Source organism: Leptodactylus fuscus, chromosome 11 (assembly GCF_031893055.1).
Source record: "Leptodactylus fuscus isolate aLepFus1 chromosome 11, aLepFus1.hap2, whole genome shotgun sequence".
Classification (NCBI taxonomy): Eukaryota; Metazoa; Chordata; class Amphibia; order Anura; family Leptodactylidae; genus Leptodactylus; species Leptodactylus fuscus.
In genome coordinates, this window is record NC_134275.1 from 1380873 (window position 1) to 1398754 (window position 17882).

The 17882-nt window shown below is 43.0% G+C and overlaps 1 protein-coding gene across 3 annotated transcripts in view; it reads left to right on the plus strand.

Annotated features, from left to right (window-relative positions):
* Window positions 1-17882, plus strand: part of GRIA3 (glutamate ionotropic receptor AMPA type subunit 3) — a 214625-nt gene that overhangs the window by 149210 nt on the left and 47533 nt on the right. For all 3 annotated transcript variants that reach the window (XR_012711860.1, XM_075260620.1, XM_075260622.1), the window contains exons 6-7: window positions 10164-10325; window positions 16530-16697. Coding sequence is in view for 2 of the 3 variants with exons in the window: in XM_075260620.1 (XP_075116721.1) it covers window positions 10164-10325; window positions 16530-16697 (330 nt within the window). In the remaining variant the exon portion in view is untranslated. The remainder of the gene's footprint in view (window positions 1-10163; window positions 10326-16529; window positions 16698-17882) is intronic.

Consider the following 17882-nt stretch of genomic DNA (forward strand, 5'->3'; position numbering starts at 1 on the left):
GCCCTCTCCGCCCACTGCAGGTGCCAGAAGGGGGTCAGGGACTCTTGTTCTGGAGAAAGATATGATCCCCAGAGGTGAGACCTGCTTCTATGTAACATTGGGACCTGCATTTATGTTCCAGATGAGAAAATATACCTGACATACCACCTGACCTCTGTGGTCTCATGGCATATACTGCTGAGGCCAGTGACTAGCTGCAGTAGTGGTATGAGTATACAAGTGCGTCATCGCTGCCGCCAATTAAGTGTTGACTGGGAGGACTGGAACTATGTTATGGGACTTATAAGCCACAGCCTTTTTTCAGACACTATGGGGTGTTATTAGTCAATCTCTGCCATTTTTCTGGATGTAAATGTGCTGAATCTTTGTGCCCTGCCCTGATGTACCACATTGTTGGTTTTGCACCCCACTTTCCACTTTTTATGAAAGTGGGCAGAGCCTGGCAGAGTCCAAGATGGACCACTGCAAGGACCAAGATGGACCACTGCAGGGACTCCTTGGTCAGCAGGGACTCCTTGGTCTGACAAATATACTATACCTCATGCCTGAAAACTGGAGTAAGTTATGCCTAAAATGTTCTCTTCATATGCCAGAAAAGGAGTCTGTAAAGGAGCTTGGGAATATGGCGTTCATCCTTCTGTTATTCTTCACAGTGGAATTGAATTAATCACAGCCCAAATGTGTTTTTTCATTGTAGTAACCTAGTCCATGTTATTATACATCTTACCTATAACCTGTAAGCCAGTTCTTTCTGACGTAATATCCATTAGCATACAGGTAAGGCTAGGTTCACACCTGCTCCTGTTCTCCATTGGGGGATTCTGTTCCCCATTCCTCTTGAAAAATGTTTCAGGCAGAATCTGGCCGGACCCCATTATAGTCTATGGAGTCCTCAGTTTTCCAAGAATAACCACTTTTTTAAATGGATTAGGTTTCCTTTCAGGGGTCCCCAAGTGGAACGGAAACCTGAATGCAGATATGAACCTAATATCAATGCTAGGCATTCCCACAAATACAAATGCATGCAGTTCTTCAGCAATAATGTGCTGTGTAAACCAAGCCTTATACCTATACTGACGTTATACATTGGAATACCTACAAAATCTATGACAATACAATAGGAATAAGTTGGGTCCATGGCCCTAGGGAAACATTCAGTCTATATGTGAAAGTAACAATAACAAGTTACAAAGTTACAAAGCGCTCTTACCATTATTTTGTGTTCTTTATGTTCAATTGTTATATTTAGGGTATTTTTTTTTCATTTGCCTAAAACATTTTGTGCAACATTAAGTAAATATATTTTATTGATTGTAAAGTGACTACTTGACTGAATATCTGCTTGTTGAGCAAAACTGCAGAGAGAACATATTGGACTTTATGTGCTAGTGTTCTTGATATTGATTGGTCTTAGCTCATTGTTCTGGATCGACCCGCGTTCAGACATCACTAGCAATTTGTGCTTTCTAGAATTCTGGTTTGTTGTTGCCTGTGCTGCCATGCAGTAACAAGGAGACTTAGGCTGGGGGCCCATGGGGTGTAAACCTATCCCCAAATTGCATAAAAATACGCACAACGGAAACGGTGAGATTTTCCACCGCTGTATTCGGCCGCAGGATTGCCATGATGGAACGCCAATGCAGTGCATCATCTGCCACAGCTTTCCTCCACTGACTAGGCCCAGATAGATAGGCCTAGATAGATAGATTCTTTCCGAGATGCAGAATCCGCGGAAGATTAAGCAAGACGCTGTTTTGGTTTTTTTCCACATCCTGCTGCAATCTCCCATTGAAAGCAAAGGGAGGCAGATTGGGGGTGGAATCTACCGTGGATTTAGGACAGAATCAGCTTCTAAGTTCAAGGCAGATTCCTCCATGTGAACCAAGCCTAAGTTTTACTCAGTGGAAAGTTAAACTATATTCACACGACAGCATTGAATTCAACATGGAGGCCATTCACATGAGTGTTATTTTGATGGGCCATTGTAATGGACCATCAAATTATAGATCATGTTCTAATTTTGTCTATTTTTACGGATGTCTCTGTACACTCAAATGTATGGGGGATCTTTAAAACGAGTGCTCCTCAGGTGCAAGATAGCCAAGAAAGATGGACACATTTCTCGCCCATTTGGAGTCTTTTGATGCATATTGTTGCATCTTAGGCCACACACATTTCCCAGCAAGCGCCGCCTCAGCCAATGATTGACTTAGTGATCAGTTCCTTTTAGAGTGACCAGGAAATGGAATTGTCAGGGGAGCCACATAGCTTTAAAATGGGAATGACAAGGGATCGGTGAGAGTAGTATGATTATGCCTTAGGGTATTACAGCTACCTGAAACGTGCCGCTTACATTCAGAAACACGTGACTTCATATAATATTCCATACCAAACACAGTTCAAGGATGAATTTATTTTCTTCCTACTGTAAAAGCAATATGAACAGCTCACACATCATTCCTGATGCTTTTTATTTGTGCTCGTCCATAGAACAAGCCCACATCTATTTACTGCCCTCTAAACAAAGCAAATGAAGCCTATATTCATTTTTAGACAGAACATTTCTGGGTGACTCACCGCCTTTCCTGGCTGCATGACTGATGTGTTCTTGAAATAAAATATATTTTCTTACATGTTCTGTCATCATGAATCCCCTGAACAATACAGCTTAGTTACACTAATAGCCTTTATCTGATTCCTTCCCCTGGAAAATTGTTTTCTAGGTTTAGAGTTCACAAGAAAGCAGTGTGTGGTTTCTGCAAACTAAACAACAAAACTTCTCCTGAAAGGCCGTCGAGTGTCTTAGAAGCAATGGAGGAAGTAATGGGTATTTACTTCTGTCTTCTATTATCTGTGAGGATGCAATGCTGTTTGCAGAGTAATATGCATTGGCTCAGAGAAGTGCTTGGATATAGGAACGGTCCACGTTCCGAATGTTGTTCTGCAAATATCTTGCATACGACGTCTAGAATTGACCTTATAGCTGGGACATATACAGTATATAGGAAATATTAGAATTCTACAATCTGACTAAACCATTCCTGTCTTTGGCTCAAAAAACTGCAACAAATAAAAGCAGCGTTTCTGCACCTTGGGACCTCAGCCTTACATGGAATATATGATGTCATTCATTTTCATTTCATTGAGTCTGTAGAGTTATTGTTTACTCATTTGGATTCATAAGGCCGCCATTTTGGAGTTGTACATTTCTCTTTTGTACTATGTGTATAGACAGTGCCAGGAGCATAACTACCAGGGTAGCGGCTGCAACAGGTCCCAGGACTTTAGGGAGCCCGGAAACAGCTGCTACCACTGCAGAGTTTTTTTAAATTACCAATCCTGGCTCCTGCTCACGGCTGCCGGTGCTTCCCCTTCTGCAGAAGCGGCTGTGCGAAGGAGCTGGGATAGGTAAGGGGGGAGGGGCATGTCAAAAGTTTGCCTGGGGGCCCCGCCATTCCTAGTTATGCCACTGGACAGTGCTGAGGGGTGTGTAAGCTTTAGAAAGGAAAGTGGATTCATTGACAGAGAAATGTCAGGGACTATTACAAAGTCCAATGATGGAATATAGCCTATATAGCCTCCTCCTAGGGGGTTACAGGGGGAATGAATACCCAGCCTTCTCTGTGTGTGCATAGTGTTACTATCCTGCCCTATCAAGGTTTCCAGCAGTAGAATCGAGTTGTCATTAAATCCCACATTATCTGATGATGACATTATTCTGCTCATTCTGACACAGCCTACACAGCAAAGCCAGTAGGAATTATTTGCCATTTCTTCATGATACATTCCTTTTAATGAGCGTTAATTTTTAATTCCAATCAACAATATATTGTATTTAAGAGAGTCAACTCTATGGTGTGTCTTTCATTTTTAGCTCCTCTATAAGGAAATGTTACTTACTGTAGGAGTTAATGAGCCTTAGGAATCGATTCGCTGACCAGTCACATTCACTGATGTTCGGTAGTGATAATTCCATGACAGGCCTGTCATCTGGACCAACATTGCTTCTCCTGGATCTATTAGCTGACTGAGGATTAAAGCAGCCAGCGTACATCTCTCACATCTGTCATTAATGTCCGTTGCTCTTATCTATCACAGGACGTAAGCAATGTACATTAGTGGAAGTGACCCCGATGTCTGTCTGCATTCACTCTTATGTAAAAAACATGACGGAAACTTCCTTCCATCATGTTATTTACTTCTCTAACAGAAGAAATAATTGTGCAGGATTTAGTCTTCTGTTACAAAGAATAACAAGCACGATGGAGGTAAGATTCTAGATTCTGCCATGTTTTCAATGGGAACACAAATATATGGAGGAAGCTCCATCTGCATCGGTCACATCCTACAGGTAAAGTCCGTTGCTGTGGTTGAGCCGATCTTGAGATTTCAAGATCGATTTTAAAATCGGATTTCTGATCATTTTCCAGCCGATCCCAAAATTTGCTCGATCGCCGATCAGGATCCGATCTTTCCCGATGGGCAATTACTCAACCCCATCCATTGATCTTGTCCTGTTGGATTAGAGTAACAGACATTCATACGATAAGTGTGCACATCCTCTTAGATAGGTTTTACCTTGACAGATTGGTGGCTAAACCTAAATAATACTTTATGTACGCCTCTAACTGAACAACCACATTCGCTTGTCCAAGATGGTCATTTAGTCAAAAGATTATCCATCTTCAGTAGTAATTATCGGAGTGTTAGGGACCATGTGATTACATTATTGTTTACTTAGATTCTACCACACAGTACTTTGAATAGAAATTTGACTCTAGATCTAAGATCTTGGAGACTGCAGCTGCAGATATTGACTCTGTTATTTACAACGCGTTTCAATACAGCTGCTGTGAAGATTCATAGACGTTACTGTATATACATGAAGATGATGCCGGTTCTGAGGCCACGATCTCCAAGATCTCAGCTCTGAATTTCCAAAAACAATGTATCAAAGTGTGATAACTTTCAATGCAATATTTAGTAAAAGTAAAGTGTGCCAGGTTGTGGCATCGATGGGTAAAACGCCGTACGAGTGGCAGATTTAGAGTCAGAAGAAGTGTTCGGATTTTGATGCCATTGTAGAAGATCTAGGGGGTGTTTGTGAACAGTAACATAAACTCAATGTTCTACTAAAAGGTAAAATATTCTGTTGCTATGATCTAAATTTATACTAAACCTTTGGACTAATACGGCATCCATGGTAACAAAGGGGGTGTATACAGTAATAATGTAGATTTCAAGAAAATAGCATTTTATAGAGAACATTTCATGTAACAAAACTCAGAAGTGTAAAAACCTGTAATAAATACATTACTTATTACTTATTATTCCTTATCATTACTTACGTATTAAAATACACAATACCGCAGACATACAGAGCATGCCAGATATAAAGGGAGTCTGTCACCACAACGCAGCATATCAATCCAGCCCTGCAGATAGATAGGTTACTGTCACCAGACCCAGCATATCACCCCAGCCCTGCAGATAGATAGGTTACTGTCACCACAACGCAGCATATCACCCCAGCCCTGCAGATAGATAGGTTACTGTCACCAGAACCAGCATATCACCCCAGTCCTGCAGATAGATAGGTTACTGTCACCAGAACCAGTATATCACCCCAGCCCTGCAGATAGATAGGTTACTGTCACCAGAACCAGTATATCACCCCAGCCCTGCAGATAGATAGGTTACTGTCACCAGAACCAGTATATCACCCCAGCCCTGCAGATAGATAGGTTACTGTCACCAGAACCAGTATATCACCCCAGCCCTGCAGATAGATAGGTTACTGTCACCAGAACCAGCATATCACCTCAGTCCAGCAGATAGATAGGTTACTGTCACCACAACGCAGCATATCACCCCAGCCCTGCAGATAGATAGGTTACTGTCACCAGACCCAGCATATCACCCCAGCCCTGCAGATAGATAGGTTACTGTCACCACAACGCAGCATATCACCCCAGCCCTGCAGATAGATAGGTTACTGTCACCAGAACCAGCATATCACCCCAGTCCTGCAGATAGATAGGTTACTGTCACCAGAACCAGTATATCACCCCAGCCCTGCAGATAGATAGGTTACTGTCACCAGAACCAGTATATCACCCCAGCCCTGCAGATAGATAGGTTACTGTCACCAGAACCAGTATATCACCCCAGCCCTGCAGATAGATAGGTTACTGTCACCAGAACCAGTATATCACCCCAGCCCTGCAGATAGATAGGTTACTGTCACCAGACCCAGCATATCACCCCAGCCCTGCAGATAGATAGGTTACTGTCACCACAACGCAGCATATCAATCCAGCCCTGCAGATAGATAGGTTACTGTCACCAGAACCAGCATATCACCCCAGCCCTGCAGATAGATAGGTTACTGTCACCACAACGCAGCATATCACTCCAGCCCTGCAGATAGATAGGTTACTGTCACCAGACCCAGCATATCACCCCCGCCCTGCAGATAGATAGGTTACTGTCACCAGAACCAGCATATCACCCCAGCCCTGCAGATAGATAGGTTACTGTCACCAGACCCAGCATATCACCCCAGCCCTGCAGATAGATAGGTTACTGTCACCACAACGCAGCATATCACCCCAGCCCTGCAGATAGATAGGTTACTGTCACCAGACTCAGCATATCACCCCAGCCCTACAGATAGATAGGTTACTGTCACCAGACCCAGCATATCACCCCAGCCCTGCAGATAGATAGGTTACTGTCACCAGAACCAGCATATCACCCCAGCCCTGCAGATAGATAGGTTACTGTCACCAGAACCAGCATATCACCCCAGCCCTGCAGATAGATAGGTTACTGTCACCAGAACCAGCATATCACCCCAGCCCTGCAGATAGATAGGTTACTGTCACCAGACCCAGCATATCACCCCAGCCCTGCAGATAGATAGGTTACTGTCACCAGACCCAGCATATCACCCCAGCGCTGCAGATAGATAGGTTATAGTCACCAGACCCAGCATATCACCCCAGCGCTGCAGATAGATAGGTTACTGTCACCAGACCCAGCATATCACCCCAGCCCTGCAGATAGATAGGTTACTGTCACCAGACCCAGCATATCACCCCAGCCCTGCAGATAGATAGGTTACTGTCACCACAACGCAGCATATCACCCCAGCCCTGCAGATAGATAGGTTACTGTCACCAGACCCAGCATATCACCCCAGCCCTGCAGATAGATAGGTTATAGTCACCAGACCCAGCATATCACCCCAGCCCTGCAGATAGATAGGTTACTGTCACCACAACGCAGCATATCACCCCAGCCCTGCAGATAGATAGGTTACTGTCACCAGAACCAGCATATCACCCCAGTCCTGCAGATAGATAGGTTACTGTCACCAGAACCAGTATATCACCCCAGCCCTGCAGATAGATAGGTTACTGTCACCAGAACCAGTATATCACCCCAGCCCTGCAGATAGATAGGTTACTGTCACCAGAACCAGTATATCACCCCAGCCCTGCAGATAGATAGGTTACTGTCACCAGAACCAGTATATCACCCCAGTCCTGCAGATAGATAGGTTACTGTCACCAGAACCAGTATATCACCCCAGCCCTGCAGATAGATAGGTTACTGTCACCAGAACCAGCATATCACCCCAGCCCTGCAGATAGATAGGTTACTGTCACCAGAACCAGAATATCACCCCGATCTATCTGCAGGACTGGGGTGATATGCTGGTACTGGTGACAGTAACCTATCTATCTGCAGGGCTGGGGTGATGTGCTTATTCTGGTGACAGTAACCTATCTATCTGCAGGGCTGGGGGGATATGCTGGTACTGGTGACAGTAACCTATCTATCTGCAGGGCTGGGGTGATAGGTTACTGTCACCAGACCCAGCATATCACCCCAGCCCTGCAGATAGGTAGGTTACTGTCACCAGTACCAGCATATCCCCCCAGTCCTACAGATAGATAGGTTACTGTCACCAGAATAAGCATATCACCCCAGCCCTGCAGATAGATAGGTTACTGTCACCAGACCCAGCATATTTATCTGCAGGGCTGGGGTGATATTCCTCCGTTAATGCAAATCCATGGACTTGCACACATATTGGTTGGCTGTGGCCTCCCCACACGGACATTACATTACATATCTGTAAAGCTTCTTATTGCCCTGAATAGTCACTGCATACAGATTGCAACCAAAGTGGCAGCCACATATTCATGGTCCATTCAAGTAAATGGAAAAAAGTAAAGTTGACAATTTGATAGTTTGAGTACCTTTGTTTTTTTGTTTTTCCAAAAAATTGCATTCACCTAAAGGGCACGTTGAAATGTCACGTTATCTTTCTAAGTCGTCTTCTTGCCCCATTCAGTTTCTCATTCCCTCTAATCTGAGCCTGACCGGTTATGTCTTATGTGGTCATGGCCCTTGTTAATGGGGTGACACATTGTAACAGTCTGTTTGTGTGACATTTGTATATTTTGGCTGTAAAAGATTGTAATATTTGGATGTGCGAGGGTTTTCTGATACAGTTTTATTTCTGCACTTGTCAAGTCTTATATGTTAGTTTTATATTCGATGGTGTCCACTTTATATTTCTAGTTGTTTTCTTCAGTCTTGTACGTCTTTCTGCAGATCGTTACTTACATTACATATCAACTCCTTGGTCTCAATGAACCAGGATAAATATTCTCCCCAGGAATGTTCCCATACTGACCAGGACCACCCACCTTTTTGGTGTTGGTTTTTGCCTACTTTTGGGCTGTGACATACCAGAATAAAGCAATGTTTCAGCAACTGAGACACTTGTGCACAAGGGAAACACCGTGACCCTAACCTATATAGCAGGGGTCTTCAAACTTTTTAAACAGGGGGCCTGTTCATTGTCCCTCAGACCATTGGAGGGCTGAAATATAGTTTTAAAAAAAGTTAAGATTGTACGCTCCACAGAACCTCCCCTCACAGTATTATACGCTCCACAGCAGGCTTCCTACAGTATTATATGCTCCTCAGTGCATCCCCACACAGTATTATATGCTCCTCAGCACACCCCTCCACACTGTATTATATGCTCTACAGTACACTACACACACACAGTATTATATGCTCCTCAATACGCTGTTCCCTCCCACACAGTAATATATGCTCCTCAGTACGCCCCCAAACCCAGTATTATATGCTCCTCAGTACGCCCCCCACACACAGTATTATATGCTCCTCAGTGCGCCCCCCACAAACACACACAGTATTATATGCTCTTCAGGAAGCACCTGCCCCCACACACAGTGTTATAACTTACCCATGAAGAGCCGCTGTGCGTCCACCTTCTTCTGACTGCAGGAGCTAATGACTTATGTCGTTGCACCTGTGTGGGGGCATAGGTTACATTCTGCAGTTAGTGTAAGCCACAGTCACGTGGACCGCAGCCTACACTGACCACTTATAGCTGTATGTGCATTTGCACATACAGCTGAAAGCAGCAATCACTTACTAATGGGGAATCCTGTACTGAACGATCCAGGCGACGGCGCGCGTGCCAGCAGAGAGGGCTCTGCGTGTGCCATAAGCTTGCCATCACGGCCCTACGAGCTACACTACCCGTGCGCCCCTGCCTGTAGGCCGGAAAAATGTCCTTGGCGGGCCACATATCCACAGATTGGGGACCCCTGCTATATAGTTTATCTACAGGGTTGGGTTTATTTGCTGGGTCTGGTGACTCCCCTTTAAGATGAACCTAATAAGGTTGAACATAGCACGAGTAGATATTGGAGTCATACCGTAACGTGCTGAAGAATATTATTAGAGTCCAGGCGCTGGACTGGAGTCTGATACAACGCACCGGTCTGTGAGGGGCCGTATCACAGAGCAGATTTGACGGCTGGCCAGAATTTTTATTGCATCATTGACCTATTTAGACCCAGTTCTAGGCTTGGCAGATCACGCTTAGCAGATTTTATATGTGTAGACAAGAAATAGTTTAAAGCTTGGTTAACCGATAGTAATGTCCCTTAGAAACCCTGCAACCTGGCTCGTATGCTAAACACCCATCTGGCGTATACCGTAATAGCATAATAGCATTTGCAGAGCTTCCGAGCTACCTATCAAACATGAACACAAAAATGATCCAACAGAATAATTAATTACATTTATTTTATTTTTCATAAACACAGGGATTTACAAGCATATCTCTGGAAAGAGTCATGCATGGTGGTGCCAATGTCACCGGATTTCAGATCGTCAATAACGAAAACCCACTAGTGCAGCAGTTTCTACAGAGATGGGTACGACTGGATGAGAGGGAATTTCCGGAAGCAAAAAATACGCCATTAAAGGTAAGGAAGTCTTCTATACAATCACAGTTATCTAGAAACAATGTATCCACATACTGCCAAGTATTATAAAGTGTCTACACACAATATCTCGAGAGAAGAATGTTGTTGTACTGTACAAGTATGTAGCTATGAACTATAGGACTTGAGAAAGTTCTAAAAGTAAATATAGTATATGAAATAAATATTAAGTATTCACTTATTTATTCTCCACGATATTGATTCTCTGCACAAAAATAACAGATATTAGGCGACACGAACAATGTAGCAATGTCGCTTACAGTGACCCTGAGTCCCTACTGTGGTCCACCATGTCTCTGTATGGCACCTTACTAGGGAGGTGTTGCTTTTAGAGGAGAATAGTCTTCACTCTTTATTATGGTCAGAGGTTCATTTTTGGGGCCCCCAGATATCAAGACAATGTGTGAATAAGGCTTCCGCATGGAGAACTCCGGGGCATTTGCAGATCAATGGGAGACCCAACAGACAATTGTGTATTTATGGACTCTGAGGACACCACAATCCTAATTCCTTCCTGTTGTATCCAATGATTTCAGGTGTTTTTATGGAATGAATTTTTTGTCTAGATGTAAATAATATATTTTATGGATTTGTCTGCAGTATTTATAATGGGAAATCATAAAACCTCTACGTGACACATTATACACTTCTATACAATGCGGTGATGTCATAGTGAACATTAGATTGTTATTAAGTGAACAATCTTTGAGTGTGACATCACTGTGTGTATTATCCTGTACTGTGACATCACTGTGTATTATCTCTGTACTGTGACATCACTGTGTGTATTATCTCTGTACTGTGACATCACTGTGTGTATTATCCTGTACTGTGACATCACTGTGTGTATTATCTCTGTACTGTGACATCACTGTGTGTATTATCCTGTACTGTGACATCACTGTGTGTATTATCTCTGTACTGTGACATCACTGTGTGTATTATCTCTGTACTGTGACATCACTGTGTGTATTATCTCTGTACTGTGACATCACTGTGTGTATTATCCCTGTACTGTGACATCACTGTGTGTATTATCCTGTACTGTGACATCACTGTGTGTATTATCCTGTACTGTGACATCACTGTGTGTATTATCTCTGTACTGTGACATCACTGTGTGTATTATCCTGTACTGTGACATCACTGTGTGTATTATCCTGTACTGTGACATCACTGTGTGTATTATCCTGTACTGTGACATCACTGTGTGTATTATCCCTGTACTGTGACATCACTGTGTGTATTATCTCTGTACTGTGACATCACTGTGTGTAATATATCTGTACTGTGACATCACTGTGTGTATTATCCTGTACTGTGACATCACTGTGTGTATTATCCTGTACTGTGACATCACTGTGTGTATTATCCCTGTACTGTGACATCACTGTGTGTATTATCCTGTACTGTGACATCACTGTGTGTATTATCTCTGTACTGTGACATCACTGTGTGTATTATCCTGTACTGTGACATCACTGTGTGTATTATCCTGTACTGTGACATCACTGTGTGTATTATCCTGTACTGTGACATCACTGTGTGTATTATCTCTGTACTGTGACATCACTGTGTGTATTATCCTGTACTGTGACATCACTGTGTGTATTATCCTGTACTGTGACATCACTGTGTGTATTATCCTGTACTGTGACATCACTGTGTGTATTATCCTGTACTGTGACATCACTGTGTGTATTATCCTGTACTGTGACATCACTGTGTGTATTATCTCTGTACTGTGACATCACTGTGTGTATTATCCTGTACTGTGACATCACTGTGTGTATTATCCTGTACTGTGACATCACTGTGTGTATTATCTCTGTACTGTGACATCACTGTGTGTATTATCCTGTACTGTGACATCACTGTGTGTATTATCCTGTACTGTGACATCACTGTGTGTATTATCTCTGTACTGTGACATCACTGTGTGTATTATCTCTGTACTGTGACATCACTGTGTGTATTATCCTGTACTGTGACATCACTGTGTGTATTATCCCTGTACTGTGACATCACTGTGTGTATTATCTCTGTACTGTGACATCACTGTGTGTATTATCCTGTACTGTGACATCACTGTGTGTATTATCCTGTACTGTGACATCACTGTGTGTATTATCTCTGTACTGTGACATCACTGTGTGTATTATCCCTGTACTGTGACATCACTGTGTGTATTATCCTGTACTGTGACATCACTGTGTGTATTATCTCTGTACTGTGACATCACTGTGTGTATTATCTCTGTACTGTGACATCACTGTGTGTATTATCCTGTACTGTGACATCACTGTGTGTATTATCTCTGTACTGTGACATCACTGTGTGTATTATCCCTGTACTGTGACATCACTGTGTGTATTATCCCTGTACTGTGACATCACTGTGTGTATTATCCCTGTACTGTGACATCACTGTGTGTATTATCCTGTACTGTGACATCACTGTGTATTATCTCTGTACTGTGACATCACTGTGTGTATTATCTCTGTACTGTGACATCACTGTGTGTATTATCCTGTACTGTGACATCACTGTGTGTATTATCTCTGTACTGTGACATCACTGTGTGTATTATCTCTGTACTGTGACATCACTGTGTGTATTATCTCTGTACTGTGACATCACTGTGTGTATTATCCTGTACTGTGACATCACTGTGTGTATTATCCCTGTACTGTGACATCACTGTGTGTATTATCCTGTACTGTGACATCACTGTGTGTATTATCTCCGTACTGTGACATCACTGTGTGTATTATCCTGTACTGTGACATCACTGTGTGTATTATCTCTGTACTGTGACATCACTGTGTGTATTATCTCTGTACTGTGACATCACTGTGTGTATTATCCTGTACTGTGACATCACTGTGTGTATTATCTCTGTACTGTGACATCACTGTGTGTATTATCTCTGTACTGTGGCATCACTGTGTGTATTATCCCTGTACTGTGACATCACTGTGTGTATTATCCTGTACTGTGACATCACTGTGTGTATTATCCCTGTACTGTGACATCACTGTGTGTATTATCCCTGTACTGTGACATCACTGTGTATTATCCCTGTACTGTGACATCACTGTGTGTATTATCCTGTACTGTGACATCACTGTGTGTATTATCTCTGTACTGTGACATCACTGTGTGTATTATCTCTGTACTGTGACATCACTGTGTGTATTATCTCTGTACTGTGACATCACTGTGTGTATTATCCCTGTACTGTGACATCACTGTGTGTATTATCCCTGTACTGTGACATCACTGTGTGTATTATCTCTGTACTGTGACATCACTGTGTGTATTATCCTGTACTGTGACATCACTGTGTGTATTATCCTGTACTGTGACATCACTGTGTGTATTATCCCTGTACTGTGACATCACTGTGTATTATCTCTGTACTGTGACATCACTGTGTGTATTATCTCTGTACTGTGACATCACTGTGTGTATTATCTCTGTACTGTGACATCACTGTGTATTATCACTTAATATTCTGAGTAGATTTCTTGACGCTTCATTTTATAGAATTTGTCACGTGCAATAAACTATGATAAAATCGTTCCCCATTATGTTACACCGTGAGACACATGATAAAGCATGAATTCCATTACCGGGTAGCTAATATGATACTTGCAGGCACTGGGTTCCATCCTGACACCTCTCTCATATATGATCATACTGTATATAATGTTACAATAGATTTTCATGCATTAGACATGGATTCCTTCCGTTCCCAGGTGTATGCGCCTTCATGTAAACTCTAAGTTTCTGTCTAATTAAATGACATTTAATATTTCCTGGAACCTTTTTTGCAAGGACTAAATAGTTTGATTAATTTCTTATCTCGACAAGAAGTAACCTAAGGAGAAACATAACCTACCTAAAGAATTGGAGAAAGCTATAAAACATTAACCCATCCTCAATCCTTTATCCAATGTCATCTCCAGTGAACATGATGTTATTTTTATGTGACCATCCGTCTATTAGACTTGATAATATTTCTGTCTGTCTGGCAGTGAGCGGTATCTGCAGGTGCCGGTGTTATATGATAAGAACATTGTGAAGTCTAGTGAACTAGGACACTTGTAAACTTCTTATGGAGAAAGTGCAAATAGATTTGTGCAATACAAACAATTTACAAACTGCTACGAACCTAAAATTTCCAAAGCTCCATAAGAAATAAAAGGCCTAAAATCACCAAAAAATGAGCATTTTCTTGTTTGTAAACTGACTACTGACACCTTTACATGGGCCAAACATTGGGAATGTTCCTAGAAATGGTAATTCCCAACGATTGACCTGTTAATTGACCCAAGTCATGGGGCTTAAAGGGAGTCTGTCAACTCCAAAATTGATATAACACTAAGTACAGTGCCTTGTAGGTGTTAGAGTAACAGATGCAGTTCTGAGCCAAAGTGAGAACAAGTGCTAGATACTCTGATCAAAAATGGATGAGTCAGCGCTGGGTGTCCAACACCCCGGGGCCGCATCAACTCCAACCCCACAGTGGTGTTCACCAGAGCCTCGGATGTTCGGGATGTAGTTAGCTGCACTGCTAGGCAGAGCGTCACGGGTCGGGAAACACACCAGACACTGAGAACTCTTATCAGCAGATGTTTAGGGTAGCAGTGTTGGCCCGGGGATCCAGAAGGCTGTGGCAGGTGGTGAGAAGGTGGCAGCAGAGAGTCAAAGTGTAGTGGTCTTGTTTGGGTCGTCAACAAGAGGGAAACGTAGAACAGTGGGAAATCCAAAGGGAACGTCCGGTAGTCTGAGTCTGTAACAGGAGCGGTACATAATCTGTTTTCAGGAAGCAGAAATCTAAAAGCAAGCCAGGGTCATAAACAGGAATAGGCACAGTACAAAATCAGGAGGCAAAGGGGCCACACGGTGGCTTAGTGATTAGCACTGCAGCCTTGCAGCGCTGGTGTTCTGGTGTTCAAATCCCGCCAAGGGCAAAAAACCATCTGCAAGGAGTTTGTATGTTCTCCCTGTGTTTGCATGGATTTCCATCCCCATATTCCAAAGACATACTGATAGGGAAAAATGTACATTGTGAGCTCTGTGTGGGGCTACCAATCTACATTTAAAAAAAAAATAAAAAAAAAATCAGGAGGCAAAAGGCAGGGTCAGTGGTCACGGCAGTGTCAGAGCACAGACAAACAGGACAAGAGAACGCTTACTACCAGGACACTAAGTGCAACTGAATAGCCAGCGGCGTTCCGGAGCCAGAGAACTCCTTAAATAGGCTCCAGCCTAGGCCAAAAACTGGAAGTCCCCTGTCTGGCTCAGGAGGAAACCGCCAACCTCTGTACAATGCTGTGGAGGTTCCGGCCTGCCTCCTGAGATCCAGAAGTGGGGACTCGGGAATGCAGAAAGGACATAGCCGGCAACCTCCACACAGCACTGCGGAGGCTCCGGCCCTGACAGTTGGTTCATTCCACTGACCCAAACCCATCTTCACTGACCCAAACCTCTTCTTCCAGATAAGCCTTGTCCCACTATTGCTTGATTCACTGCTTTCCTATTCCCCTGCATCATCGGCTTTCTGCATAGCCTTGTGCTTGTTCTATTGGTCCAAATTTAGGCACATATGCAATACAGACTTGAGAAAGGAGCTTAGGCTGACTATGCATGTGCCTCAATATGGACCAATGGAACAAGTACAAGGCTAAACAGTAAGTCACTGATGCAGGGGAATAGGAAATCAGGTGATGGATTACATGGAGAGGTGCTGAGAGGTGCAGTCAATTATTCAATTGAGCATGGGGCAGAACTTAAAATAAGAAATATATCTATTACCTTGCTGGTGAAGCCCTATGGGTCTTTGCTTACTTGCCCCTAGTGATGATGTGGTGCTATACATGTACTGAACATGCCTTCTGCAGCCAATCACAAGCCTCAGCAATGTCATGCTATACCTTCACGACTACAGTCTTGTTCCACACAGTTATGGCTATGTAAAACATCACTGCAGGACAAGTAAGCAGAGACTGCCGGGGTGACCGGTGCGGGAGCAGCAGAGCATTGACAAGGAAAGCACATACTCAATTAATCTGAATCCTGGATAATCCCTGGAACACATTACCAATAAAGTATGTCACGCTTGTTACTGCACGCTTCTGTATACATATCTGTAATATATTTTCTCTCCATTTTGTTCAGTACACCTCAGCTTTGACCCATGATGCTGTGTTAGTAATAGCAGAGGCTTTTCGATACCTAAGAAGACAACGAGTGGATGTATCAAGGCGGGGGAGTGCTGGAGACTGCTTAGCAAATCCTGCAGTTCCTTGGAGCCAAGGGATAGACATTGAGAGAGCTTTAAAAATGGTAGGTATTAAATGCTTCTCTATGTAGTGACTTGTTCATATAATGTTTAGCTATTTTGTGACAATATTCGAGGGACATGCTCATGAAATTTGCAGAATGTTCAGTCCAGTGCACAGAGAAATCAGTTTGGAAACGTGTGTGTGGAGGATGTGAGGAGAATCAACTCCTCCGCTCACCACTCACTGTGTGAGGACAGAACAAACCTCCCCCGAGGGCCACCCTATGGCCATTTTGGGCAACAGTTGCCAGTTCCCATTGACGTTGAGGGGATTCACTGGACACGTCCTGGTTGAACATAGTTTTGTTCCTCCTCTGAAACCCAGCAGAATTTCAAAGCAAGTCTCAAGCACAAATGTGAACTGACTTTCTATATCATCTACCACCTGGAAATAGTCGGGTCAACCAGCAATGCACAGCCATGTGTCGAGGAAGCTGCCATGTAGGACACATTTGGTGATTCTGACTTAAATAGAACCGATTGCTTTGAATAGTTTTACAAACATTGAAAATCCTTCACGCCCTGTATTGACTAATACAAATTCAGTTTTGCAAATGACTATGAACAACGGAAAATCTACAAAGATTTTGTACAGGTAAAGAAAATTCCACTTTGGAATCTTCCATCAAATTTATCACAACAAATGTGCACAAAAATGAGTCCCATGGCGGCCAATCAGGGCTCTGCCTTTATTTTCCAAGGGGCCTCAGATAAATGAGCGCTATAATTTTATTGGTCGCTATGAGCCTCTGCTCCTACTGTATATCTCATCACACTAGTGTTAATAAATCTCTTCTTATGTCTCAATGTCATGGAGAGATGACAGATGACAGCAATGCCGAGGTTCTGTGGACTACCGCAATTATTCCCAGAGGGAGCAGCAAACTATAAAACTCAAACTCCGTGCACAGCATTTCCTTGCAAAGCGCATCTGCTATCAGGACATTGCTGAGGAAGTTTAGTATTAGATACCAAGTTATGAAAGTTCTGACTAATATGAATTGTGTTCTGGGTTCTTTAGAGGGAATGTTGAATGTATTAAATCTTGCTGGAGCCCAGGAGAGGTAAGTAACAGTGGTTTTTATGTTTGTATCCTCCCCCGAGTCTACGATTAGACTCCAGAGTATAATTGTACATGGGTAGTCCACAATGGGGCATAATACTGTGTTCAAGGGCTACTATGGGAC